Genomic DNA, 26445 nt, shown 5'->3' with positions numbered 1-26445 from the left:
CTAGCTCTCCTCGCTGTAGTGCCTTGTCCTCCGGTGCGTCTACAGCGGCGTGAATGCGGTGGCGGTCCAGAGCGGTGACTCACAAGATGGCGGGTGGTGGCAACCGGCGGGGAAGGGCAACGAGGAAGAGAAAGATGAGGACATACCCGTTCCCTTCTTGCTCGTCGCCGCTGGTTCTACTTCTCCCCATCTCCGTCGTCACCGGATCCGCGCCGCTGCCCCCTCGATTGGACGAGGCTGAGATCCACCATGCCTGACCATCGTCACCACCTGATCCGGTGGAATTGTTGACCCTTCGTCACCGGTCCAATGCCAATTTGTCGATGAACACTAGCCGAGTCCCAAAGCAACGACAATGCCAGGGAGAGGTTCGCCGAGCTCCCGAGGAGAGCTCCTCCTCTGGGGTGAGAGAGAATAGGAAGCTGGAGGTGCGTGAGGTAGAAGACGGGAGGTTGACGTGAGGGCAATTTTGTCCAATACGAGTAAAAAACGTAGGCTAGTGGCATGTTTCAAAATATATGCGAATGGTAATGGCACTAGACCAAATACGTGAATTGTAATGGCGTTTTTTTCAAAACCATCAAATTTATAATGGCATATATCCAATTAACCCTTTTAAGTTATACTTACTTAGATTTTATGAACTTTATAGAAAAATATATTAATATTTCAAAACAAAACAAATAAAATATTAAAATATGTTCAATGTTAGATGTAATAAAACTAATTTAGTGCTATAGATGTTGGTATATTTTTCTACAAATTAACTTGATAAAAGTTTTGAGAAGTTTAAAAAGAGCCAAAACAACTTATGATATAAAATGGAGAGAGTGTAGTTGTGTGCGTGATTATAACTGTAAATAGAACCAATACTATATATACGAACTAAAAAATCATAAAAATATAAGCACCGTACTCCCTCCATCCTAAAATATAAAGGATTTTGGATGGATGGTATATTTTCTAGCACTATGAATCTAGACAGGCTCCCTATCCAAATTTGTTGTACTCGAAAGTATCCTATTATTCGTCTAAAATCCACTATATTTTAGAACACTATATTTTAGGACGGATGAGTAGTAAGACCAACAGTACCTATATCTTCAGTTGCTCGCGTACTGATATTCATGTCAACCAACACTACGGACTCCAAGGTCGTCGCATCTGCAAGACTGCAGTGCCAACTTGTTGTAAATGTCAAACCATGCGTCAATTCCGAGGGAAAGAAAACGTCGGTGCATGCGTAATCCAGCTATGAAATAACATATCGATATGATACAAAACACGTTCAAGCTTTTAATTTGGTGATTTGAACGGCATTTGAACAAAAGAAATACATGCATATGTAGCTACAGCAAGAGCATTACTATATATTAGACTTTTTGCTTATATAGCCTCAAGTACAACACAAGTTATAGTATATAATTACTACTCGTGAATATAATACCACTTGCTGTTTCCAAGCCTCCACTTGTATCCCCTGATCGCTTGATTAGGGAGATCTAGCTAGCTAGCTCCACATTGTAACGTAGCAGTGTCTACTACAAAGACAGAGGGACTGCATGGGGGTAGTCCATAAACACCACTATAAATACATACATAGTATTCGACATCTTGAATCGCGCACTAGTAAAGCTAACAATGGTGGACAATAAATTTGTAGCTCTTAGCTTCATTGTGATGTTGGGCATTGGGTTAGCCAATGCTTCGAGTACTTCTAATGGAAATGGCACCGGATGGGGAGAGGGTGGTGGATCTATTGACGGGGCCGGTGGAGGGTCCGGGAGTGGTACTGGATCTAGTGTGAGTATCGTAAATGAGGGAGGCTCTGTCCACGGAAGTGGTGGTGGTGGTGGTGGAGGCGGCAATGGTGGTGGACGGTACAGTGGATCTGGGCATGGTTCTGGGTCTGGTCGAGGCTCAAGCTCAAGCCAGGTCGGTCCAGACCCATACCGTGGGTCTTCTAATGCTGGTGGTACAGGTGGCGGTGAAGGCGGTGGGCGAGCGGATGGCTACTATGGATCTAGTGGTTATGGGTCTGGAAGTGGCACCGGTGTTGGCTCTAGTGCATCTATGAACGGTGACTTCCCGGGGGGTGTTTTCTCCAATGCTAATGCTTTTGGCCGTGGAGGAGGAAACGGGTATAGTCAGAACGGTGGGAGCGGTAGCGGCAAAGGCAGCGGATCTGCGTATGGCAACGGAGAGCCATGAAAGTTGTCTCTTATCAATCGCTTCAAAGTACCAAACGATATAAAACTAGCTAGAGCCCGACCTATATTAATTGTTCTGTTTTTCTTAGTGTCACAAAAATTACTCTTGTTTTATATCTCCCGATTCAGTCATTTAGGCGTGAAATTCATATATACAAATAATTGGGCTCTGTAAAAATCTGTAATGAAGGTTGATCACGAGATGAGTTGGGGTGTGATGAGTGATGAACACTGATGACTCTCGCATGAACATCTTTCTGTTACTCCCATCAAACTTTTTGCCGTCTTGGGGGAGACGCGTAGGATGCGCAATCCGGTTGAAATCTGACAGGGCACTGAAACAAGAGGATGACGAAACTAGCCAGGGTAACATGTAGCCGTTAGGTCGATAGATAGGCTAGAATATGACTTTAGTTTAACTTTCAAGCATATATATGGGCCAGATTAATTTAGGCCCCCAAACAAATGAGGCCGTTAGGCTGGCAAGATGGTTGGCGGGCTGGCGGCAGTGGCATGGATGGATGGAGCACGCCGGAGGCAGCATGGGCCAAGTTCCTCTCCATCACACGTCATGGAAAAAAGTCCACTTTACTTCGCTAAATATGGTTAGAATCTGATTCGCACTCCTCAATCGTTCTAACGATATAAAATAACTCTTAGAGATTAGCTGGCATGGCAGTCCAGTCATCATAAAAATTAAAAAATAGAGTGAAGCCCACGTATTATCCCTTCTCTCTCCTTCCTTCCCTACTGCTTCTCTCTCCGCTGTATTTCCTCTCGGCCGCAAGGATGTAGGACGGCAGCCGGTGGTGGGAGGTTCAGGAGAGGCAGCAGGGCGGCGACGGGGTTGCAGTAGAGTTGTGCACACATCGATGGTAGAGGGGTGGTGGTAGAACAAGCATCGGTCACCCTATAGGCGACGACAGTAGAGATAGGCAACAGAGACAACCTGAACCATTGCCTCTCTTCCTACATATAGGCGAGTGAGCTCAACCTCGAGCGGCCTCACCGGCCGACACCCCACTTTGATCAAACTCGATGGGTGGCGCCAGCGCGGCTTGGCACTCGAGCTCGAGTTAGGCCATGTTCAAAATATGCCATCGCCGCCTAGGTTAGGAGGGGGAGGGGAAAACAAACAAGATGCTGCAATTGATGTCAACATCTTCTCTACATATCGATGCCAATCCTCCGTCAAGCCACCAAAGCTTGCCTCCGCTACCGCAGCCTCCTTTCCGCGGTTGACTCCTTTCTCTCGTAGATCAGCGAGCGAACTCGAGCTCAACGGAGCTCGTTGGTCATCGCAGCCGCCGGTCTGCCTCTTCTCAATTGAGGTGGTCGCCGTGCACAGGCTATCAGCCTCCATGGACGGCTTCCACCATGTCATCACCATCCGCAAAGGCGGAGATGAATGACGACGTCGTGCAGATAATGCCAACGCCGGGAAGCCGCTCTAGCTCGAGCTATGACAGTTTGTCCTCGTCTCGGTGCTTCTCCTCCGATCCTCACCTTGCGGGCTGAACCTAAGAGATGAGAGGCAGAGAGCAAGAGTAGTGAGGGAATGAGAAGAAGATAGAGGGACACTGACATTTGGGCCCTCCGTTATTTTTTTTTTCTTTCTTATTTTTATTGTAACACGTGAGTGCCACGTCAGATTAAGATTGGGTTAACATGTAACATGGACACCACATAAGCCAATACCATGTTCAATATCAGAGAGTCACTAATTTTAAATTAATTTTAAAAGTTGGAGGAGTCGAAGTGACTGTTGCATACGAATTAGATCGATCTTACCTATATTCGAGGGAATCAAACTGGATTTTGTTTCACATATGCACCGCACAGTCCCCCTGTCAACACGTAAGCCTGTAATCCTATCTTCCTATAAAGTTATCCCCCACTAACTCCTTAAGCTTGACATGCAAAGATGCCACATCATCATCCACTAACAAGATGCCACATCATCATCCACTAACAATCATCACATTTAAACATCATGCAAGCATGCTAAATCTTTATAGTTATTATAATTTAAGAGCTTTTTAAATACAAACATGTTAATTTATCATCTAACATAATTCACATAATGTTTCAATGTACATCGTTATTATATTTTATGATAACCTATATACTTATATAGTTAATTCTCACTTAGTTAGTACTTAAATGATTAATCTATGGTTCAAATTATCTTTAGCCTTCAGATGATTAATCTACGGCCCAAACTATCTCCCTACTTTTCTTCTTTCATAAAGTTATACCAGCTTACTTTTTACATTTGAATCACCATTCTACATACTATTTAAATTTAAATTATCATAAATCACATTAATTTACTTAATCTGATGTTATCTAACTATCTTATACGGTATTTTTTTTGTTATCATACTAAATTCCCGCAGCAATGCGCGGGGTTTCACTCTGCGGTAATATCCATGTAAACTGATGGCTCAGGTTGCACTCTGCAGCCGGAGGGAGCCCAAACCCAAAACCGGCTGGATTCAATCGATTCCACAGCCTGAAAGGAGTACAATGCCCAAGCAGGCCAGGTAGGATCAATAAATCAAGCCCACAATCCTGCGTTACTGAAAATTTCTGATCAAGTACGGTAGTTGTCCAGGCCCGATGCAAATTAAAGACCAGCTTAGCTTGCTTTAGTTACACGTAGGTAATAGTATCAAGCGTATATATGAGGCTATTGTCACAACGTGTAAGACCCAATTAGTGGATTCGTTAATCCAGTGCCAAAGCTGCAGCCTGTCAGTCTGTGTTGGACCATATGTGTGTGCTCTCGTTAATCAACCGGCCTGCAACGACGACTTGCATTATGGAGAAAAGGAGAAGTCCATTTTGGGCTTGAATTCTTCTCAAAGGCTATTTTTCACCATGAAAACTGCTTTTTCATCTCTAACTTTTAAAACCAAACTAGTAATCTACCCGTGCTAACGCTACGGAAATATTTAGTAATACAAATCAAACAACCAAAATAAGATATATGTTTTGCCAAGCATATAATGAGATAGAATTTATAGTAACAAATTTATTATTAGTAAGGGTACAAAACACCAGATAAGAAAACAAACATTAGTTTAACCTAAGATAATATTTTGTTCAAAACATCTTCCTCATGTATTGCCTTTCTCCATCTAAATCATGTATTCTGCACTTTATGAATTACAGTATTGATATCCAATATCTGAGCGATGGTCAATCGGATTACCATGGAAAAGTTGTTTCCATTTCAGTTTTTTAACAATGAGTTTCCCTTTCATTTATGCCCATGAAGACATGGTCACAGACTAACTGTGCCCAAAAATAGTTTTATCACTGCCCCATGTTATTGCCTTTTGCTCTTGAGCAGCAACCTGATTTTTTTTTTCAATCTCAAACAATAAAAGCCACAAATGGATCAATTTTGATTTAACAAAATTCATAGAAGTAATTAAAGCACCTTATGGCAGACCATCCTAGATTCAAACTATAGCTAATAAAGCGGCAATCTTGTGAGTTGTGATAAGAAAGTGATCTAGCTAGCTGCATACAATTTCCAACCTGCAGATAGGACTGAATAAATATGTAACCCTCTTTTCAATTTGGCAATTTAGAAAAGTATGAACTGGCATATGATGAACATCAAGAGTTTCTCCACAATTCTAGATTTGCAACAAAGTGGACATGCAGGAACGGAGGAATGGCAACGTAGGTGAAAAAAAAAACAGTAGTTGTTTTTAAAATAAATTCAGCTGTAGCCCATCAATAGACTATCAGTAGCATAGTGCCTCGTAAAAATAGAATTGTAAATATGTACCAATATGTTAATGTGCATAGCAGAAATATGTTCGGCTACTTCTTTATGCGCAATCAACACAATCTGTTAAATATATCATATATGTCAACTCTCAGGTGTTCTGGAGTAAAGAAAAACTCAGATTGTTCAAGCATGGAGTTGAGCTGATATGCTGCTAATTCTGACAACCATTATTGTAAGAGGAAATACCTAGCTAGTACGTATGCAGCAGGAATTCTAGTGACAAGAAGTATATAGTAAAATATGAATGTCAGATCATCAAATAGTAGAGCTGAGATTTAGAAATTACCTCCCAACCCAGATGACAGGTACTTTGAAGAGGTGAGTCCAAAATAACTACTATGAAACTTGACAATGTTGCATCATACAATTTAAGAGTAAATTGGAGAGATAATAGAAATGGGGAAGCTACCAAGGTATTTTGGGCATGTTGCTTTTGTACCAATTTTGCCCAAATCTTAATATCACCATTAAAGGACCACAAGAAACCATGATAATTACGTTTAGAATCAAACAATCAACTTTGGTATTGAATCTGAGAACTTCAGCTAAAGGCATTTCTCCTTTTGTTGGTTCTAATGGAAAAGCAGCGGGATAAAGCAATATCAAACTGCAAATTATTAGTGGTTGAAGAAATTAGAACAGACAATTAAGAGCGCATCGAAGGAAAAAAGAATATGGCATTCCATATTTCAATGGTGAATGGCAGAGAAACAAAAACATACCAGTGAGCTTTAGCTCGTAATGGGATAAATCGATTAGCTTGTAATCCTGTAGACAGGTCGTGTTATTAACTTCCTTGGATTTGCAACTCATGGGAATGCCTGGACAAGAAACATATTATCAAGATCTCAAAGAACAATAATTATTTCAATGCACATCATCTGTTTTCTTACAAAAAAATGCAAATTAATTCCTGTTAGCAAAATAGAGAATGCATCTATTGAATTGCAAAGGGATAAATTTCTGACCACACGTACATATACCTTCCTAATCAAGATTTCTCTGATAAAATCCTTTCCAATCATTATTGATCCAATAAAAGTACAATTCCCAGAATTGCTCTGATAAAACCCTTTCCAAACTGCTCCGCAAAATACTTTCCCAATAACGTTGCTCCGATAAAACCCTTTCCAAACAGCTCCCGACATATATAACCTTCTCGACATCGACGCAAGTAAACATTTTTTGCTCATTCCATAGTAAAACAGATTTCAGTCATTCCACAATGATTCACTATGCCGTATTAGGATAAGAGCACATTCACCTGCAAGAAAACAACGATAGCAACTATAACAACAAAAACTACTGAATCACCGTTATGTCGTTTATGCTAGTTTATTCAACAGAGAAGTATTTAAACTACTTGATTTTTGGGGGTGTGGCAACTATTTCCTTTGCAGCGCACCTGAACCGGCTCCATCACCGAAGAGGAGAAAACTCAGGTAATAAGCTCGATCCACGAAAATCTAACTGATAGTGATTAGCCCCCACGCCTCCACCACATCCTCTATACCTGGTTCACCTACAAAGAACATGAAAGAGGGAAGAAAGAGAATGTTTCATGGTAATTGGACATGGTGGCTAGGGTGGCTGCAGTGCAAGGGTGGGAACTCACCTGGTGGGCGCTGGAGATGGGTGCTGGCCTGCTCGATCGGACGGCGAGCCGGCGAGCGGCGGTGGCAGTGGATGATGCCCGACGATGGGCGACAACCTTGATCCGATAGCGAGAGCAGTCAAACGCCGGACAACGACCTGCATCCAACAGCGACGGCGATAGACGCAGGGTGGCAGCCGATGACGGGAGGGTGAGCAGCGACCCACGGATCGGCGACGCTCCCTGAGGAAGAGAGAGGAGCTTAGGGCTTCCATGGGGAGGGATTCGCGGAGGAGAGGCTTTCGTGGGGCCAACACGGGCTTCGCGTGAAGCTCAGGAGCTATTTGCGGAGGAGCAATGGGGGCGTGCGTCCGTCGTCGTCGGGGGCAGTCCCGGGCGTGGCACCGGCGGAAGGGGATGCGGTTGTGCGGTGGTGGCTCGGCGCTGATCCGGCGTTGTGGCAGTGCGCCGGTGGCTCGGCGCTGGTCGAGCGAGAGAGGATGCGCACGGCGGAGTCATCGCGACTGGGTTTTGTGTGGCGGAGTGACCGCTTCGGGGCGAAATTGGTGGAATTGATGGAATCAGTGGAGATCCAACAGCGGCGGAATTGGTGGAATCAGTGGAATCGCTATCGCTGTTGGAATCAGCGAGGAGGAGCGAGGCGTGGTCAGCGCGCGGTCATCGCGGGAGTCGGCAGTAGGATAGGAAGAGCCGCGCGAGGACCACCGCTCATCAGGAGGACGACGAAACGGTTTAGGATAGAAGAAGATGGATGGTCCGGATTAGTAGATAGATGTGGATGGACGGTAGGGATGATCCGGGTGATTTCACCAGTAGGATTGGAGGGGGCAACTCCTCCTTTTTATATTAGTAATAGATAAACAACATTTTTCTAAGATGGTTTTTTTTAGATGCCTAGGGTTTTCACTAGTGCAAGCTCTGACAAGTGACAAGATACTAGTTGTCTATATATTTGAGAGCTAAAGCTATGAAAAATTGATGTATTTTTTATGTTTATGGAAAAATTTTGATATTTTTATATATTTATTTAATCAAATTAGGGCAAATTTTTTAAAAGGTAAACCTGAAAAGAAGACCAGGAGTTCCTGCGCTTCCATTAACAATAAGATAGTTAATCTAATTTATTAGAAAAATTCAGTTACCAATGAGGAACAGGACCTTCCATGCATGAGAAAACTAATGTCTAAGTGTGTGTTTGGTTGGAAGAATATATTCTTAAATAGGGGATGAGGATCCAGTTTTTGAGTGTGTTTGATTGGTGGACAAGGGTGCATGGGCGGTCTGGAGAGAATATTCCACTAAAATGTTGGATGAGCGTATTCGTTAAATTGGCCGGATGAGGATATCCAGCTTTACTAATATTAATCATTAGTAAATTGGCAATAATTAATATATTTTGTTGGTAATTAGTAATTAGCTTGTCAACATTAGTGTTAATTAGATATTAGTCTATTTTGTTGTTAATTAGTATAGATTACGCTATATAATTGATAATTAACATATTTTATTATTAATTAGCATGTTTTTATTTGCATTATATTTCTTCTCATTCATCCAACCAAACAGAAAACTAAATGGCCATATCTATCCAATCAAATAAAAAACTAGATCAACATATCCCTACAAATATGGATGGTCATATCCAATCCAATCTTGACCACGAACGAACGCACCCTAAAACGCTTTCAACGCTTGTCTGAACACCGAAACTAGGTTTCCACTTGAAAAAAAAAGTGGGAAACAACACAACGATGCTTTCAAGAAGGGAAAGGGTACCCATAGGTGTTGACGTCATCGGAACCGGGTAGACCACGCAAAGGCTTTTGCCCAATGCTCTCACCACCTACCAACCACGACTTCCACAACCATCGCAGCACTACTAGAACAGAAGTAGTTGACGGTTATCGTTGCCAAGATTGCCACCACCGGCAACTAGCTCATCTTCGCCCCAACACACCAGCAAGCAGTCACATCGCATAAGCCACATTTATCACACCTTCTCAGCGCTGCAAAAACGTAAGAAGTTGAGGGTCATGGTGCCAAGTAGCTCTTACTCTGCCCAAGAAACCAACATGCAGTCGTGCCACAGAAGCCTCATACACCACCTCAACAAACGGTACACCTTCTACATAGGTTTTCTCAAAACGCTGATGATGTCGAAGGTCTCCCATCCTCCATCAAACTAAATCCCCATAGCCATTAGAGAGGGTAGCTCCTAGGGGAGGGAAGAGGTCCACCTGGAAATAGGAGACCCGCTGTAACACCCTGCCTCCAAAATGTGCATTAGTACGCTCTACACGTTGAGCGGACCCACGTTCGCATGGTATCCTGCTTACACTTTTATCCTCGCTTCGTGTAAAAGGGTTAACCCAGGGATACCATGGTTGGAGCACCAAGGCTTATAAGCAGGCCCTCACCCACCTAAACTTCCAATGTGGTACTAAACCACCACTACACATCCACTTCTGGGCCACATGGGCCAAACACACACTACTACTAGGCTTCAAACGGGCTGGGGTGTTACACCCGCTCGCTGTTGTCTAGGCCGCCATCCACACTGTTGCTCATTGTGTCCCTGCTATCCGAGCTAGCAAGTGGTGTCTTGGCTACCCGAGTAGCATTAGCGGTCGAAACATAGCCGAGATGCCTCTCTCCAAGCGCTCCTCTAGGCGAAAGCCCCACCTCTCTGTGCAGCCTCTCCTTGCGACCTCTCTAGCGGGCATGTTCCCTGCTAGCTACCTTGAGCCCCGCCTGACCACCGTCATCCTAATATGTGACAAAGTCACCTACACAACGCACCCTGGGCTGGCACATACGCCAGTGCCTCGTCGGCCAATGACCACTTGCACCAACGCAGTCTATGCCATCGTCACCTCTGCAATCGTGGACAGCCTCACTATCATCAGATTTGTTTGGGGAAATGCCGAATTTGGCCTTGGGAAAGCAGCTCCAGCTATCCCCTATGCCTTTCGCCTCTGCCATGGCTACCTTCATTGCGAGCTAGCCATCCGACGCACACTGCCGTCTCTATCCCGCTGTAACGATGCCGTCATCTCCATCTAGCCGTGCCACCACTGTGTCTCTAGCCCATCTCGAACGGCGAGATCCGCCACGCCAACCTCGCCATGCCAAGAGAAAATTTTCGAGGGCATGGAAAAAGGAGGCCCTGCCACTGCTATCCTCACGGCTGCATGATTTCCCATGACCGACGACGGTGACTACGAGGACAGAATGGTGAGGAGGTAGCGCTGGCATCCGGGTAGCCCGTTTTGACCTCAGGCATATGGATGGAAAGTCTATTCTTGGCACTCTAACTGATCTTCTCGAAGTCAATTTTCCTTGACGAACAAAAAAAATGTTGCTTTTTACTCACAACTTTAAAAGCTAGATAAAACATACCATCTATAATGATTTTATTAGTATGATGGTGATTTTCACTGGTGCAAACACTTAATAAAATGCTCATTTTGTTGATGTAGATATACTATCTAATTTGGTACATACCCTATAAAACTTGGCTAACAATAGTTAGCCTTCATATATAGAAGATTACTACTATATTTCAATCAAAACAATGATAGAATATAGCTTATATTATTATTTATTCAGTTTTAAAATTTGAAGGTGAAAATGTGAAATATAACCGGCCGGTTTTAGTGCAAGGGTGAAACATTTTTACTCCCTTCAATTCCAATATAAGTTGTTTGGCCGTCTCAGCTCTTACCTAAGTGTAAGTTACTCCGAAAATCTGGACCTCTTTTAAATACCCTATAAAATTTTATATTTGCATTGGTCTAACATACTATTTTTTTCATGCTTCCAATCTAGAGTGAATTATGGACAACAACTAAGCTATTTGGGATGATTTTTCTTAATTGATTTGTGTACAAGTCTAACACGTACATGTATTTCAAATCAGAGTGATTATCCCTTGGATTATTATATGCATGGTTGCTTGGTATCAATTGTTTATATCTTGTAGTATATATTATATATACTTGTAGACCTCAGTACAGATATAACTTGATGAGTAGCAGAATCTAGCCTCGCCTGCAATCTCCTTGACTTGCAGATAATAATAAAATCAGTCATCCAAGTTGACGCGTACACTAGCCTGTCGACCGGCATGAATGCACGTCGATCGCGTAGGTTTTGCATTGCATCAGTCAGCCAGTCACCGATTCATATCTCGTCGGCATGATCTAGCTTATGATCTGGAATCACCTGTATATATAAAATTTGCATATGTACATTTATTGAATGTAGAATTCTTAATTTTTGCTACAGTTGTCGATGACTTGAATGGTCAGATTAATTCCAATCTCCACATGCATCGGCCAGGTTTACTACTAGCTAATTTCTTCTACTCCTTCCGTTTCACAGTGTAAGACTTTCTAGCATTACCCACATACATATAAATGTTAATGAATCTAAATACATATATATCTCTAGATTTATTAACATCAAAATGAATATGGGCTATGTTAGAAAAGTCTTACATTGTAAAACGGATGAAGTAGGAACCATCTGGCAGTTTTTACTTCGTTGTGGTATATATATGATGTGTGTCAGTAACTCAGTAACAGTAGATATGCAAGTTAATTACAGACATCTACGTCTTCTCGCCTGCTGAACAATTAATGAAAGTATGTCTAAGGTTGTAATGCATATTAATCAAAATTGTTCAGAGTTTTCACCAGTGGAGTACACACTGTACGTATCGATCGACCTAATCAATTAACAGTTAATTAGTTACTGATCTGGTAAACTCTATCAGTGATGAGTTTTTAATTGTGCATTGGATTAACTGACGAAGGAACCTATCGGAAATCGGTTCATTCAGCTGTAACTCCATAATGGTGAATGGATGGTCAAATTGGTAGGGATTGCGGCATCGACTCATCTTTCGTGGGGAATCTCCGGAAGACACATGATCCAAGTAATCAAGCCACGCCTCTACTCATCGTTCAATGTAGCAACAGAGATTAATTTAAAGCGGAACCCCCGATGAATTACTATTCGTTAACTGATGTGCCTTTAGCATTATATTTGTTTCTTTAGCATTATATATTTTTAAAGGAACGTTATATATGATGCTACATTAATTGTGATGTTGATTTTTTTTTCCAGAATTTGGTTTAGCTAAATGGGTCGGTTTAGTTGCAAAGTTTGAACCCAAAAAAATCACATCGAACTTTTCTACACACACAAACTTCCAACTTTTCCGTCATATTGTTCCAATTTTCTTCAAACTTTCATTTTTGGTGTGGAACTAAACACACCCTTGGTTGGTTCACAACTTCCTGTTCCTGAAAACTGGATCTGCTATCAGATCACTTTATTACATGCCTTTTTTCGCCGGCCAATCAGTTTATATGCCTATATTTTGCTCGAAAAAACTATATTCAGCTAATAATGAAATTTAGACTTATATTAGGACTATATATATATACTCGCATGCGAACTACTAGCTAGGCTTTACGTTACCATCCACCGATAACCCTTACCGTACCGCACGATAAGCGTGGTTACTACGGTAACCTCGCGGTTAGGTTACCGGTGGTTTGAGTAACACCCTGCTACTATATAGCCAGTATATATGGAAGTACAGGATGTGCAGTGCCTAGCTAGCCATTGGAAAGAGGTGCAGAAATAGATACCTTAAGCGATATACGAGATGATGAGCATCACACAGACTTAATTTGTAAGTTTTGTGGCAGTCAAACAAGATTGGATCCGGCTTACTAAACACAAGTTTTACTAGCTATAGCTAGCTACACTCATAGACCTATATTTCGCCAACACGCCATCCAAACACTTGGATCATGCATGCGTGCTGCAGTGCAAGTGCAAGACTCTATCGATTGGGCACTATAAATACCTAAGCAATCCTTGCTTTGCCATTCAACCCATTCCCATCAAAGTTCTTAACTAGTTGAGCCCAAAATGGCTGCAACAAAGCTTGTAGCTCTTAGCTTTGTAGTCCTCATGAGCATTGGGCTAGCCAATGCTGCCAGGGTGGTTAGATACGCTAGTGCAGAGGGACAAGGTCAAGGTGGTGGGAACGGTGGTGGATACGTGAACGGTGGTGGCGTAGGAAATGGTAATGGTTATGGGTCTAGTGAGAGCGGAAGCGGAGTCACCGCAACTGCTGGGGGAGGAGGTTGGGGAGGTGGTGGCTCACAGTACAATGGTACTGGATTTGGCAGTGGATCCGGGGCGGGCTCAAGCTCTGGCCAGATGGCCGAAGGTTATTACCCTGGCTATGGAGGACATGCAAGTGCTGGTGGAGGTGGAGGTGGCAATGGCGGTGGACAAGCTGGAGGAGTTGATGGGTCCGGTGGTTATGGGACTGGCGGTGGGAATGGATCCGGATCTAGTGTGGCAAACAATGGTACCCCTAACACGCCACCGCCTTATGCAAATGCAAATGCAAGTGGCAATGGCAATGGGAACGGTGGTGGTCAAAGTGGTGGCAGTGGTAGTGGTGGTGGCGGTGGATCTGGATATGGTGACGCAAACCCTTAAAATTTTTCTTTTTATGTAGTTAATCAAAGATATATTGGAGCCCACACTATCTTTGATTTTTTTTTATCCTGATATTGTAGTATTTGATTTGGTTAGATTTTATCCTTGATGTATCAGAGAGCAACTAATTAATAAAAAGGGCTCCATTATTCTAGTTGTTGTATCTTTTTCTTCTTGGGAGGAATTTTAGTTATTGTATCACTTTAGAGTTCACAAACAAGTGAGAAAACTATATAAGCCACTATGATCTCTGAGTAATTGCTTAATGAAATATCCATTATCTATGAGAAATGACAATCTTTTTGAGTAGTGCTCTAAAATGATCCGGATCATGTGTGTTGTCTCCGGACGTTGCTACCATCTTTAGATTTGTATACACATGCACGCCCTCTTCTTTAAGACTATCTCCACATGCCTTAAGACTAGATTGAACCAGGAAGATACTTTTCGTTTGAAGAATGAGATCGACGGTCAACTAGCTAGCTCGATTTTGTACTACAGCTAGCAACTTGGTCGGTTGGAAAGTGCAGTGGGTTGGTCTCATGGTGGCATCATCGCCTTAGGACCTTTTTTTTTTCAAAGGGGTTTTTTTTACCCGGTCTCTACATCCATTCGGATATATATCCAGCTTTTTAAATTATCCCTCAAACAATATAATCTGAAATTCGCTCCTAATGAAGATTTAAACTCAGTCCCCTCGAAAAAAAAAAGATTTAAACTTAGAAACTTGATGTGCTACTCGGGTCACTGCAACTACTAAACTACGTGCTCTTTTAGCAAAGCTTCAGGCCAGATGCTAGCAATATAGTTTTCACTATATCCTTGTCCATCCTTAATTTGAGTTATATTTGATAGTTTCTTAATGAAAAACTTTTAAACATAATTACATTAAAATTAGCATGTAAATTATATAGCAACAGCCACACGGGCAACGTATCTGGATTTGATTCCTTCCAAGCACGCGCACGCTAATATATTTCCTCTCAGTAGCACAAATCTTAAAGCATATCTGATGGTGGAAAATTCAAAAGTTTTGAGAAAAATAATAATATGAAACTTCTTTTTAGCAAAACCATTTGCGTTTTCGTTGTGTCCAATTGCCAAACCAGGGTATTTTTCTCATTTATTTCAGCCAGTCGATCGGGTATGTGAAAACATAGTCTCCCATTGTCTCAGCATCGCATTCTCCTCTTTAAAAAAAAAAACAGCTGCCAGTGGATACAAATTTACACAGTAAATCCTCTTCAAACGTATCCGGATCCGCCAAGCGAAATTGCTCTTCCCTCGATGGTCAGATGAAGTGTACGTAAAATGATCACTTAACTGAATGCGAGCACACACTAGCGCACACTACCAAAGAACTCATCTTTTGTCCAATGTCCCAAACCACAAATATTATAGATGTATTAAGAATAAGTACTAAAACTCTTTAGTACCAGTTCTAAAAGCCAAAGTCCGAGGAAATATCTTTAGTCTATGTTAATGCTACCAACCGGAACTAAACATGCATCTTTAGTACCGGTTGGTAGCACCAATCAGGACTAATGCTGGTGAATCTTTAGTCCTTATTGATGTTTATCAACCGGTACTAAAAATGTTATCAATTGGCATCGTCGGCAGCGTCAGCGGTGGCACGGCACATAACATCGGCCAAGATATATAGATAGCGTTCAATGGATCGACCAGCGCACCGAACAGCTCGCACAACGTACAATAAGAATGTATTCTGGTTAACCCGCAAACTCACTAATAGATCAAAATAAGTAAATACATAACTTATTTTAGTTAAGTGGTTTTCGTTGGTTTAACCATTTAACACACTTATGTGCAACTGATTAGAAGTACAGGGATGCCGGCCGGCTCACCGACCGCTCTAACGAAGAGTTGTCAGTGAATTGAACCGTCGGATCGAATGAATTTTACGGATCAGATCATTCGTGCCGATGAGATCTTTTCCTTTACGATCCGAACACCCTCCATGAATTTCAGATGCTCATCGTCAACACCTCTCAATTTGGACTAAGCTATAGGTTTAAGCGATTCGAAGTCAACATCACACATATTTTAATTACGGGGTATAGTAATAAGTTTTGTGGCAGTCAAACAAGATTGGATCCGGCCGGTTAATTAAAAATAAGTATCACTAGCTACAGCTAGCTACACTCCTAGACCTAGTACATTTTCACCAACTCGCCATATTCTAGACACTTCCATCAATGCATTGCAGTGATGCCACTAACATAAAAATAACTATGAACACCTCCATCCAGCCCTATAAATACCCAAGCAATCCATGGGTTATCATCCATCCCATCTAAGCATACTTAGCTAAGCTCAAAAATGGCGGCAACAAAGCTTGTAGCTCTTAGCTTCGTTGTCCTCATGAGCATTGGGTTAGCCAATGCCGCAAGGGTGTCTAGATTAGCCAATGCTCAAGGTCAAGGCTCGGGTACCGGGAGTGGTGGTGGGTACGTGAATGGCGGCGGTGTAGGGAACGGGAATGGTTATGGAGTTAGCCAGAGCGGGAGCGGAACCCATGCGAATGCTGGGGGAGGGGGTTGGGGTGGAGGTGGCTCGCAGTACAATGGTACTGGTTTTGGTTCTGGATCAGGCCAAGGCTCGAGCTCGGGCTCGGTGAGCCAGGGTGGTGGGAGTGCGAGCGCCGGAGGAGGCGGTGGTGGTGTTGCCGGTGGACAAGCTGGAGGTGTTGATGGATCCGGCGGTTATGGGACTGGCACTGGCAGCGGAACCGGATCTGCTGCGGCAGACGGTGGTGCTTCCCCTACATCCTCCCCGCCATATGCAAATGCCAATGCAACTGGCGATGGTAACGGCAACGGTGGTGGCCAAAGCGGTGGGAGCGGAAGCGGTGGGGGTGGTGGATCTGGTTACGGTGATGCCAACCCTTAAAATTTTCATTTCTATGTGCCGACCAAAGTTACATTGGAGCCCACGTTATCATTAATAATTTCATTCACCTTGATATGGTAGTATTTGTTTTGTTTTGATTTTATCCTTTGATGTATTAGGGAGCAACTAATAAAGGGCTCCATCATTTCTAGTTTGTTGTACCCTTTTTTCTCTTTTGGAAGGAATTTTAATTAGTTAAGTTAATGTATCACTTTTAGAGTTCAAGGGAATGCCAAAAGCTGTCACAGTGATCTTTGAGTGCTATATGTGATCAGGTTTATATGATGTTGTCTCCGAATCTTCTTTCCATTTGTGCACTTGTATCTCCACTTTTATTAAGACTACCTCCACATGCTTTACGACTAGATAGATTGTGAACCAGGATCACCTGAAATACCTATAGCTGTGTATTTTATACTACAACTTGATTAGTTTCGAAAAAATAATAGGTTTGGTACAGTGGAAACAATTAATGCATCTCGTCACCTCACTATACTGGAAGAAATAGAACTCCTAAAAAGCCGATTTTTTTATTTATAGTAATTATTAATCCACAGATTAAATTTATGGTAAATAGGAGTTGCTATTTAGCAAAATAGGATGGACGCTAATTCTAATAGCGTCCAAAAAAGGACGTTGCTTTCCATAGCGTCCAGGTCTGGACGTCGTTCACCTCAGCGTCCAGCTATGTTGTGCAGCCTAACTATCCCAAAGCCATATCCATTCTATATACGAGAAATAGAAGCGAGGAATCCCTGCAGGGAGAACTGGTGCGGCATCGAGGATTCGAGGCTAGGGCCTAGGGCAGTTACTGGCTTACTGCCGCCGATCCAACAGGAGACTGGGAAGTGGGAAGCCGCTGCCGTCCCCACCTTGTCGGGAGCCTGATATGGCGATATCCGCCAAGGACACAAGAACCATATCTATCAGTTCTTTTGGAAACGACAAGTAATTTTAGGATTAGTAGTGGAAATCTAAGTTATAATTTTTGCTTGGGGTTGCAGTTAATGGTGCTGTTGTAGCTCAAAGATGTGTTTTAGTTTAGAAGCATATGTATGTGTATTCATGAGAGTTCAGACCTTCTATGACTCTTTTCTGTTTGATTGGTTCTATGTGTACTAGTACTGAATTACTTACACGCCTATAGTCATATGATCTATTGTTTGGTACTGTTGTGATATTCTTCTGTAGTGTGAAGTTTGGAAGCATGCACGTATTCTGAAATCCGAAATACTCAATTATATGAATGGACTTATTTAGGAGTGTGATGTATAATTTTTATTTTTTTCTTCTACTTCATGTGAATACCCACAAAAATAGTTACATCTGTATTTCATCTGAGTTGCGAGGCAGTGCGTGAGCTTTTCAATAACGATTAACGCACAAGAACTCATTGTGCCTGTTCCCAGCCTGGGCCTGCCATCGGCGGCACAGGTGAATGGCGGAAACGAAAGCTTCATGCCTTCATTACAGCGAGATGCCGAGGGCGGCAGGCGACAAACGGAAAATTTCAAGGGCTGCCGCTTAGTCCGATCCTGCCTGGGAGGCGAGCGTCGCCTACCAAATACTCCAGTTGTTTGTGTTAGCGACGAGATATATGGGTATACGTAGTTTTTTCTTTCTGTATTTTGTGGGATATAGGTTGGGAGGCGGTGCCAGGCAGTGGACGCTGAGATGAACAACGTCCAGAGGTGGACATCGAGGTGAACAGCGTCCGCTCCTGGACGCTATTAGAGTTAGCGTCCATCCTATTTTACTAAATAGGAGCTCTTATTTACCACATATTTAATTTGTAAATTATTAATTACTATAAATAAAAAAATTGGCCTAAAAAGACAAATATATATTTTGCTGCATTCTTTCCACTGTGTCACTGTCATCCATGATCCATCCTCTCGCCAAACCAGAGGATTAATTTCCCTTTTCGATCTTTCTCGGCCAGTCTGATCTCTGAACGTTGTTAATCATTCTCTTACAAAACAGCCGCGAAGAAGTAGAGTTAATATTCCCTCTAAATGCGTATCTCATCTTTCAAAGTCCAAGCACTTCAGCAACCATAAGCATGGGAAACTCTCTTTTAATCTCTATGGGGAACATCCATTGTACATGTCATCTGCTAAATAGTTATAAAAAAATTTAAAAATAACAAGATAGATTAAATGTGATATATATACTCTACAATCATGCAAGCTTAAATTTAATTTCTACGAGTTAAATAACAATCATACAAGCTTAAATTTAATTTCTACGAGTTAAATAAAGGAAATATAACTATGTACTGACGTAATGTGAGTTAGGATGTGCCAAATTAAACAGGAGCGTAACTAGATTTAACTGTAAACTACCATAGATGCACAATCCAACTTATGCCTGCATACGCCAATTGCGAGGTGCTTGGTGACCACCGGCACATGATCACCTCTTCTAGCCAATGTGTACCCCTACTTCACCTACAAACACGACTAAGAAAGTGGTCAGAATAACATGTAGCTCAACTATGCCACCTTCTAGCTAGGCATGACAGTGCCGGAGAATGGACTAACATAAAAGTCTCTTCGACGCGATGGTCGACTCCATCTATGCCACACTAGAGAAGGCTAGAGTAGTAGAGTACCTGAGTCAAATTCTTCATTTGGTTGGCAATTCGATCATTGAAGATGTCTTGCAATTGATAACCTCATCACGTGAGATAAGCCTCATCGATAGAAATGCCACATTTGAGACTCTGTTGATGAAGACTGCGACCACTTTTTGTTGTTTCCTGTCCCTACACCAATTAAGTTTGGGCAATTTTGAAGGCATGGTACTTGGATCTAGTTCAAGTTGCTGGGAGGAATGGAAATGGAGAGCTAGGAGAATGATGGCACGTTGTGCTTTTTGTTTGAGGTATAAAAAGGTCATTTGACAATGTTGCTTCATGCTAGTCACTTGTTTTTCTCCCATGGATTAGGCCTCAAGCCTAGCCAAAGCTAACAAAAGCCTCAAGTTCTCAAAATAAAACACTACCCCTAACCCCATGAGCACAATTTGTTTGTAAATAGAGAGGGATCGGTGGAGATTGAGTGAGAATAATTTCACATCACAATAAATATGAAATAAATCTCCAACAAATTTTCCTCAATTCTCTTATTTCGATTTGTTCGATCATATGCCTCTGTTAACCGAAAAGCCCAACAAGACCATATTTCAGCAGAAAGCCCAGTAAAAGCCCGTTCGGCCCATCGCTTTATCACCACCACCCACTACCCTAACCCTAAAATTTCGTAACACTGTAAGGCCCAGACTTCACTCCTCTCCCCCGCCGCCGCCGTCCGACCATCCGACCACCGCCGCCGTCCCCCTCGACGCCGACCACCCCTTCGGCCGAAGCCACCTCCACTACTTCCCGCCGCCATGGCGTCGGAGGAGGGGGAAGAAGCGAACGCCGCGTCGTCGGCGGAGGAGGTGGGGAGGAAGAAGCCGCCGCGGCACAAGGGGAAGCACGACAAGCCGAAGCCGTGGGACGACGACCCCAACATCGACCACTGGAAGATCGAGAAGTTCGACCCCTCGTGGAACGAGGGCGGCATGCTCGAAGTCAGCTCCTTCTCCACCCTCTTCCCCCAGTACCGAGGCAAGTCGCGGTTCGATTCGATTTGATAGAAATCCCCAAGTCCCAAGATGATGTGAAAATTTCACGAGGTTTTGCTTGTCCGGATTGGATGGATGCAGAGAAGTACCTGCAGGAGGCGTGGCCGATTGTGAAGGGCGCGCTGAAGGAGTTTGGGGTCGCTTGCGAGCTCAATCTGGTACGGCGATGAGCCGATGAGTGATAAGACATTATTGGTGATATTCTTCAGTTTATTCTGCGGGTGAGATTTGAGATATCCTTTTTTGATGTTTGTGTAGGTGGAAGGATCCATGACCGTTTCGACCACGCGCAAGACCAGGGATCCCTACATTATCGTTAAGGCCAAGGAGCTGATAAAATTGTTGTCGAGGAGCGTCCCCGCTCCACAGGTGTTAATCACTCTCTTTGTATCCACTGCATTGAGTCATTTAGATTATAGGAAAATGTGAGAGCTAATTTAGATTTCTAGTATTCAGGTATAATATGTCCTTACCACATGATGCTAATATTGTGTTGCTGACCTACGCTTGCTTTGTGTAAGACTTGTTTTGTCGCTAAACCTCTGATGAATTTTGCAGGCGATTAAAATACTCAACGATGAGATGAGCTGTGATATTATCAAGATTGGTAGTATTATACGGAACAAGGTAGGCTATTCCATCATGGTTTAATATCAATTTGCCTCCTAATATTAACTTTGAGTAAGTCATCAGTTGCAAATATCCCCACTCATGTACGTTTAAATACCAGCTTTTGTTAGTCACGTAATATAATCATGATACCGAGCGCATAAGGATGTTGGAAAACATTCTGCCCATTCCTCATGAGGCTCAACTCAATTCTTGTTTCCAAATAGCTACATCTGTTACTGAATGTTTCCCATGATGTTATTGCCAAGATGGTCACCTTATAGTTTGCAGCTTTGTATTTTCATATTAGGACTCTGTTCCTTGATCCAAGATTTAGCTATTCTGACGTTTATGGATTTTCTTGTTGTACATAAATACGTAATCTGAAGCACCTGCATCACATATTCACGGGTTCTGTGCTAAGTTATCTGTATTGTCTTGTAAATACAAAAAGACAAACTGGTTTAACGAGCTACAGCCTACAACATATGGTTTCTTTAATTAGTCTGATTTAACTTATTGTGTAATTTTTTACATGATTACAGCTTGCCATATGGTAAATAATGCAATCATCACCTCTTCATCCTATGTTTGTCGGTCACTCAGTCTTGATGAATTTTACTTACTCTACAGCCTGCTCATAATGTGCCATCTGCAGGAAAGATTCGTTAAAAGGAGAGAACGTCTTCTGGGCCCTAATTTATCTACTCTCAAGGTAAACTGCTTGTAATATGTTCAATTTTGATACATCTCATTATTGGAAGGTTAGAAAAAACATCCCTTTGTTCTCATGCTGTTTTATGAACTGCAGGCCATCGAGATTTTGACTGGCTGCTACATCTTAGTTCAGGTTTTCCAATACTTCTTACTTTATGTGCTACATTTAAATTTTCATTGTGGGATAACCTCCTTTTTACTCTTTATATCAACTGATTTGATTGCTATTGCTATATTAAAAGGGAAACACTGTTGCTGCTATGGGTTCCTGGAAGGGATTGAAACAAGTCCGAAGGGTTGTGGAGGACTGCATAAAGAACATCAAGCACCCTGTGTACCACATCAAGGTAACAGGTTTTGTTTCTCAGATGTTTGATTCAAGGAATGTTCCTACAGAACTATTGTTGATTATTACTTATATTTTCTGTTAAACTACATAGGAACTCCTAATTAAACGTGAGCTGGCCAAAAATCCTGCGCTAGCCAATGAAAGCTGGGACAGGTTTCTCCCGAAGTTTAAGAAGTAAGGAACTTGCATCATCTTTGTTAAGACGTTTAGTGCTACTGACAATTATTCTAAAGGCCTTATACATCATTGCTTTTGCTGTTCCTCAGGAAAAATGTCAAACAAAAGAAACCGATAACAAAGGAGAAGAAGCCATACACACCCTTTCCACCTCCTCAGCAACCTAGCAAGGTGAAGTAATTTCTTTATGTTTAAACTCGTTTGTAGTGTCAAACTTGTACTGTTTGTTATACTGGTTTTGACCAGCATATGAGTTGTGATTAGTAGTCCTTCCTTGCTTCCTACAACTTGTGTATTTATGCAGGTTGCTCTGTTCATATTCATTTTATTTGTATAGAAGATTAGTGTATTTCTTTTGCTACATTATAATTTGGTGAAAACAGCATCCATGGGTCATGTGTTTTTCCTCTTTCCTCGTTGCCTAATGATATGCTTGTAGTGCAAGTGTAGCTACTGCTGGCTATTTGCTTTGGGTACTGCAATACCATTTTATTGAACGTTTCATTCTGGGTGTTGTAGATTGATCTTGAACTTGAGAGTGGTGAGTATTTCATGAGTGACAAAAAGAAGTCCGCAAAGAAATGGCAAGAGAAGCTGGAAAAGCAATCGGAGAAAGCTGAAGAGAACAAAAGAAAGAGAGAAGCTGCATTTGTTCCTCCAAAGGTTTAGAATATTCTTATTTGTGTATTTTCAGGATTATCTTCCTCATTTTGGTTCTAAATAATAACAATTTGTTTCAGGAGGACACTGCAACTCCATACGAATCTGCCAAGTCTACCAGCAACAACGACGAGATTGCTGATATGGCTAAGTCCCTAAAGGTAAACACTGTTTCGTTCTTATTAATTTCTTGGGAGCGTGACATGTTTACCGTAATTAGAATGGTCATCTCATAATATGTGAATCTGCTCAATTTGCAGAAGAAAGCAAAGGAATTCAGAAAGAGTGAAGCACAGGAAAATGTGAGACTCGAGTCTTATGTTGCAAGTAATGAAGGGTCACGCCCAAAAAAGAAGCACAAATCGTCCAAGTCCAAGTAATCGCAACCTGAATGAACCATGACCCCCGGTTAGTGTGACAACTTTTTCTAGCCAAATCATGCTAGCAGCATCCCATTCAAAGTTCCTGATGGCGATTGAACAAAATTTGCGGCCTTTTGGCTCTCTGCTTGTTGTAAAAGTAGTTGTCATCTGTATGGGTTGTGTAACTGTTTGTGCCCAATATGCCGTGGAGTAGCTCTGATCTGCTTGTCTCCTTGGGGTAGCTCTGATGGCTCGTGATGAGAGTTGAGACAGCTTCTCCATGTAGATCAGAGCTACAACGTGATGTAGACATGAGCATCTTCGCTGGTGCAGCAGTCTGAACTGTCATGTCGTTGCCTTGCCTCTTTGTGAAAGTCACAAAGACAATGCATCATCGACAAATTTACACCCAGCAACGGTCTCTGCCTCGTCGATCGCCTATTTGCCTTTTCTACCTAGAACTCAAATGACTGAAACTGAAACTGAAAGCCAATCAATCATATACTGAAAACCTGCTAGTTTGTTGCTCTATTCTACAGCTGCTCTGTTGATCATGCCTTACATATGCCGAGTATATAGTTCATAACGTGCTTAATAGATGCTAAATTAGTAGATAAGTTTCTCTAACTAAAACTGGTCTAGTGTACAGACGGTCCCTATGACGTTCTATGTTTTTTTTTTATCGAAGGGCCTTAGCCCTCCATTTCCATTAATCTCTACTATTATAAAAATTGACTGTAAAAATAATGACGTTCTATGTGAGTGATTATGCTAATTTCATCTAACATTAAGATGAGGTTTTGAGCTTAATTTGTTGAGACTGTCTTAGTTCTCTTTTGTTTTTTGGCTGTGCATCCCTGATGGATGCAAAAGCCTAGTGTAATTTCATTTATTAATGAAATTTTCCCATTATCTTAAAAAAAGTACATAACTTCTCAAATAGATGGGAGTTTGTCAAACGAATTCGAAGGAGAAAGAGCCCATAAGAAATATTTGAACAGTGTAATACATGTGAATTTGCTTCTCATATATCTTACAGCTAGGCATTTTAACAGTAGTAAGCATTTCACAAAGTGTACCATAGTTTTTGGAAACAGAGGCAGCCACTGAACAATAGCTAGCTTGAATCATTGGGATGAGCATTACAAAGTTAGTTAATTTATCATTTCTGCTAGTCAACACAAGATTCGATCTGGTTAATTAAAAAAATTTAACTGTAGGTACACCTGACTGTCGACCCTCACCATCTAGACACTTCCATCATGTTATCATACTAGTAACATGTAGAACCTGTAAAACGACCTCCAGCACTATAAATACACAATTCTTGATTTGCCGTCCATTCCATCTAGCACCTAGCTAGCTAGCTATATTCATAATGGCTGTAACAAAGCTTGCAGTGCTTAGCTTTGTCCTTCTCATGAGCATTGGCTTAACCCATGCTGCCAGGGTGGCTAGGTATGCCAATGCTCAGGGAACAGGTTCAGGAGGGGGGAATGGTGGTGGGTATCTGAATGGGGGTGGTGTAGGGTCCGGAAGCGGGTACGGGGTGGCTACGAGTGGCCACGGAGCGCACGCGCATTCAAGTGGTGGAGGTGGAGGTGGTGGTGCAACAAGCTATGGTACCGGATACGGTGGTGGATTTGGTGCAGGTTCAAGCTCTAGTCAGACGAGCAGCGGGTATTATCAAGGTTATACTGGGGATGCTAGCGCTGGTGGAGGTGGCGGAGGCAATGGTGGTGGGCAAGGAGGCGGCACCGTTGGATCCAGTGGCTACGGGAGTGGTTTTGGAACTGGATCTGGAGCTAGTGAGGGAGCTGGCGGCTTCTCCTCGCCGAACCCATCATATGCAAATGCAGATGCCTCTGCTAACGGTGGTGGAACGGGTGGTGGTCAAAATGGTGGGAATGGCAATGGCGTAGGTGGTGGATCTGGTTATGGTGATGCAAACCCTTAGATCTTTAGTTTTGTGCCATCGTTCTTAGCTACATTGGAGCTAGCTCAACCTAGCTTTCTTATCTCATGATTTTTGTTTTGTTAAACTTGTACCTGCCAGGGAGGAACAAATAAATGGATTTTTTTCATGAATGTAATGCTTTCTTAAAAATAATATATAGTTCCTCATGCATGTCCACACGATTATTTCAAAGTATCCGCACTTAATGGCTAGAAATCAGCTTTAAAATTTTCTGCACTTGAAGTCACAATAATGTGCCTGTCCCCGCACAGTAAATCGTGGGCACATACATGATCTCAATTAATGCTCTAATATATATGTTGAACCAGCTGCATGTATAATATCTTCAAAGACCATATGTAGAGATCTCCGGTTCTGTTGGGGGTGGTGATGGTTGTGCTGAGCTCTCAAGTGAGGAAGTTGCATTTGTACCCCATTCTTGTGTTCATAAAAAAGAGCAAGAGTTAAATCAGGTCACTGAAATTCACCTAGCTACTCTAATATCATGTCTTTAAGATCTGCATTAGTTCATTTTACACGTCAAACATGCCCATCTATCAGTAGTACCCTATTTATATTCCCGTCCTCCTGTCGTATATGATGTAAAAGGGTTAATCTAAAGGTACCATTGCGGGAGCATAAAGGTTTATAAACTCATCCTCACCCGCCAACCACTTTTGGGCCATAAGGACCTAAACCACACTATTACTATAGTTTATTTGGTTAATCACTTCTCAATGAGGGCCTTTCAATCCCCCTTGAAATGGATTAACCGAACAAATCCCTACAAGGGCTACCAACAAACTAGGGTTGTTACACCTCGCCCTAGTCATTGGATCACAATTTAATAACAAGGGCATCGTTATAACACCTAGACGGGGGAGATAGGAAGAAAGGAGAGGGAGAGGGTTGA

At 42.2% G+C, this 26445-nt stretch overlaps 5 protein-coding genes and 1 long non-coding RNA gene across 6 annotated transcripts; 5 read left to right on the top strand and 1 right to left on the bottom strand.

The window, feature by feature from the left end:
* The first annotated feature begins 1641 nt into the window (after nt 1-1641).
* On the top strand, nt 1642-2246 carry LOC4348778 (glycine-rich cell wall structural protein 2-like). Its single transcript, XM_015758209.3, has one exon. It carries the CDS (start codon nt 1642-1644, stop codon nt 2209-2211), a length of 570 nt encoding a protein of 189 aa, XP_015613695.1. The 3' UTR covers nt 2212-2246.
* Nucleotides 2247-6327: 4081 nt separating this feature from the next.
* Nucleotides 6328-8343, bottom strand: LOC107279006 (uncharacterized). The gene is made up of 5 exons (XR_001540386.3): nt 7634-8343; nt 7424-7540; nt 7002-7282; nt 6741-6839; nt 6328-6625 (listed from the first exon to the last, which is right to left on the bottom strand). It is a non-coding gene; the product is annotated as an uncharacterized lncRNA (long non-coding RNA).
* Nucleotides 8344-13535: 5192 nt separating this feature from the next.
* LOC4348777 (putative glycine-rich cell wall structural protein 1) lies at nt 13536-14315 on the top strand. The gene has a single exon (XM_015757942.3). It carries the CDS (start codon nt 13580-13582, stop codon nt 14159-14161), a length of 582 nt encoding a protein of 193 aa, XP_015613428.1. The 5' UTR covers nt 13536-13579; the 3' UTR covers nt 14162-14315.
* Nucleotides 14316-16464: 2149 nt separating this feature from the next.
* LOC4348776 (glycine-rich cell wall structural protein 2-like) lies at nt 16465-17369 on the top strand. Its single transcript, XM_015757854.3, has one exon. The coding sequence runs from the start codon at nt 16502-16504 to the stop codon at nt 17069-17071; it is 570 nt and encodes a 189-aa protein (XP_015613340.1). The 5' UTR covers nt 16465-16501; the 3' UTR covers nt 17072-17369.
* Nucleotides 17370-20326: 2957 nt separating this feature from the next.
* Nucleotides 20327-24106, top strand: LOC4348775 (KRR1 small subunit processome component homolog). Its single transcript, XM_015759515.3, has 12 exons — nt 20327-20684; nt 20783-20859; nt 20960-21070; nt 21260-21328; nt 21969-22025; nt 22122-22160; nt 22270-22374; nt 22468-22550; nt 22643-22724; nt 23073-23216; nt 23294-23374; nt 23474-24106. Exons 1-12 carry the CDS (start codon nt 20465-20467, stop codon nt 23591-23593), a joined length of 1188 nt encoding a protein of 395 aa, XP_015615001.1. The 5' UTR covers nt 20327-20464; the 3' UTR covers nt 23594-24106.
* Nucleotides 24107-24916: 810 nt separating this feature from the next.
* Nucleotides 24917-25703, top strand: LOC4348774 (glycine-rich cell wall structural protein 2-like). Its single transcript, XM_015759516.3, has one exon. The coding sequence runs from the start codon at nt 24954-24956 to the stop codon at nt 25530-25532; it is 579 nt and encodes a 192-aa protein (XP_015615002.1). The 5' UTR covers nt 24917-24953; the 3' UTR covers nt 25533-25703.
* The last annotated feature ends 742 nt before the right edge of the window (nt 25704-26445 follow it).

Source organism: Oryza sativa, chromosome 10, assembly GCF_034140825.1.
Source record: "Oryza sativa Japonica Group chromosome 10, ASM3414082v1".
Taxonomy (NCBI): Eukaryota; Viridiplantae; Streptophyta; class Magnoliopsida; order Poales; family Poaceae; genus Oryza; species Oryza sativa.
Note: the sequence above shows the minus strand (reverse complement) of the source record. Positions and strands in the feature narration are given on the sequence as shown.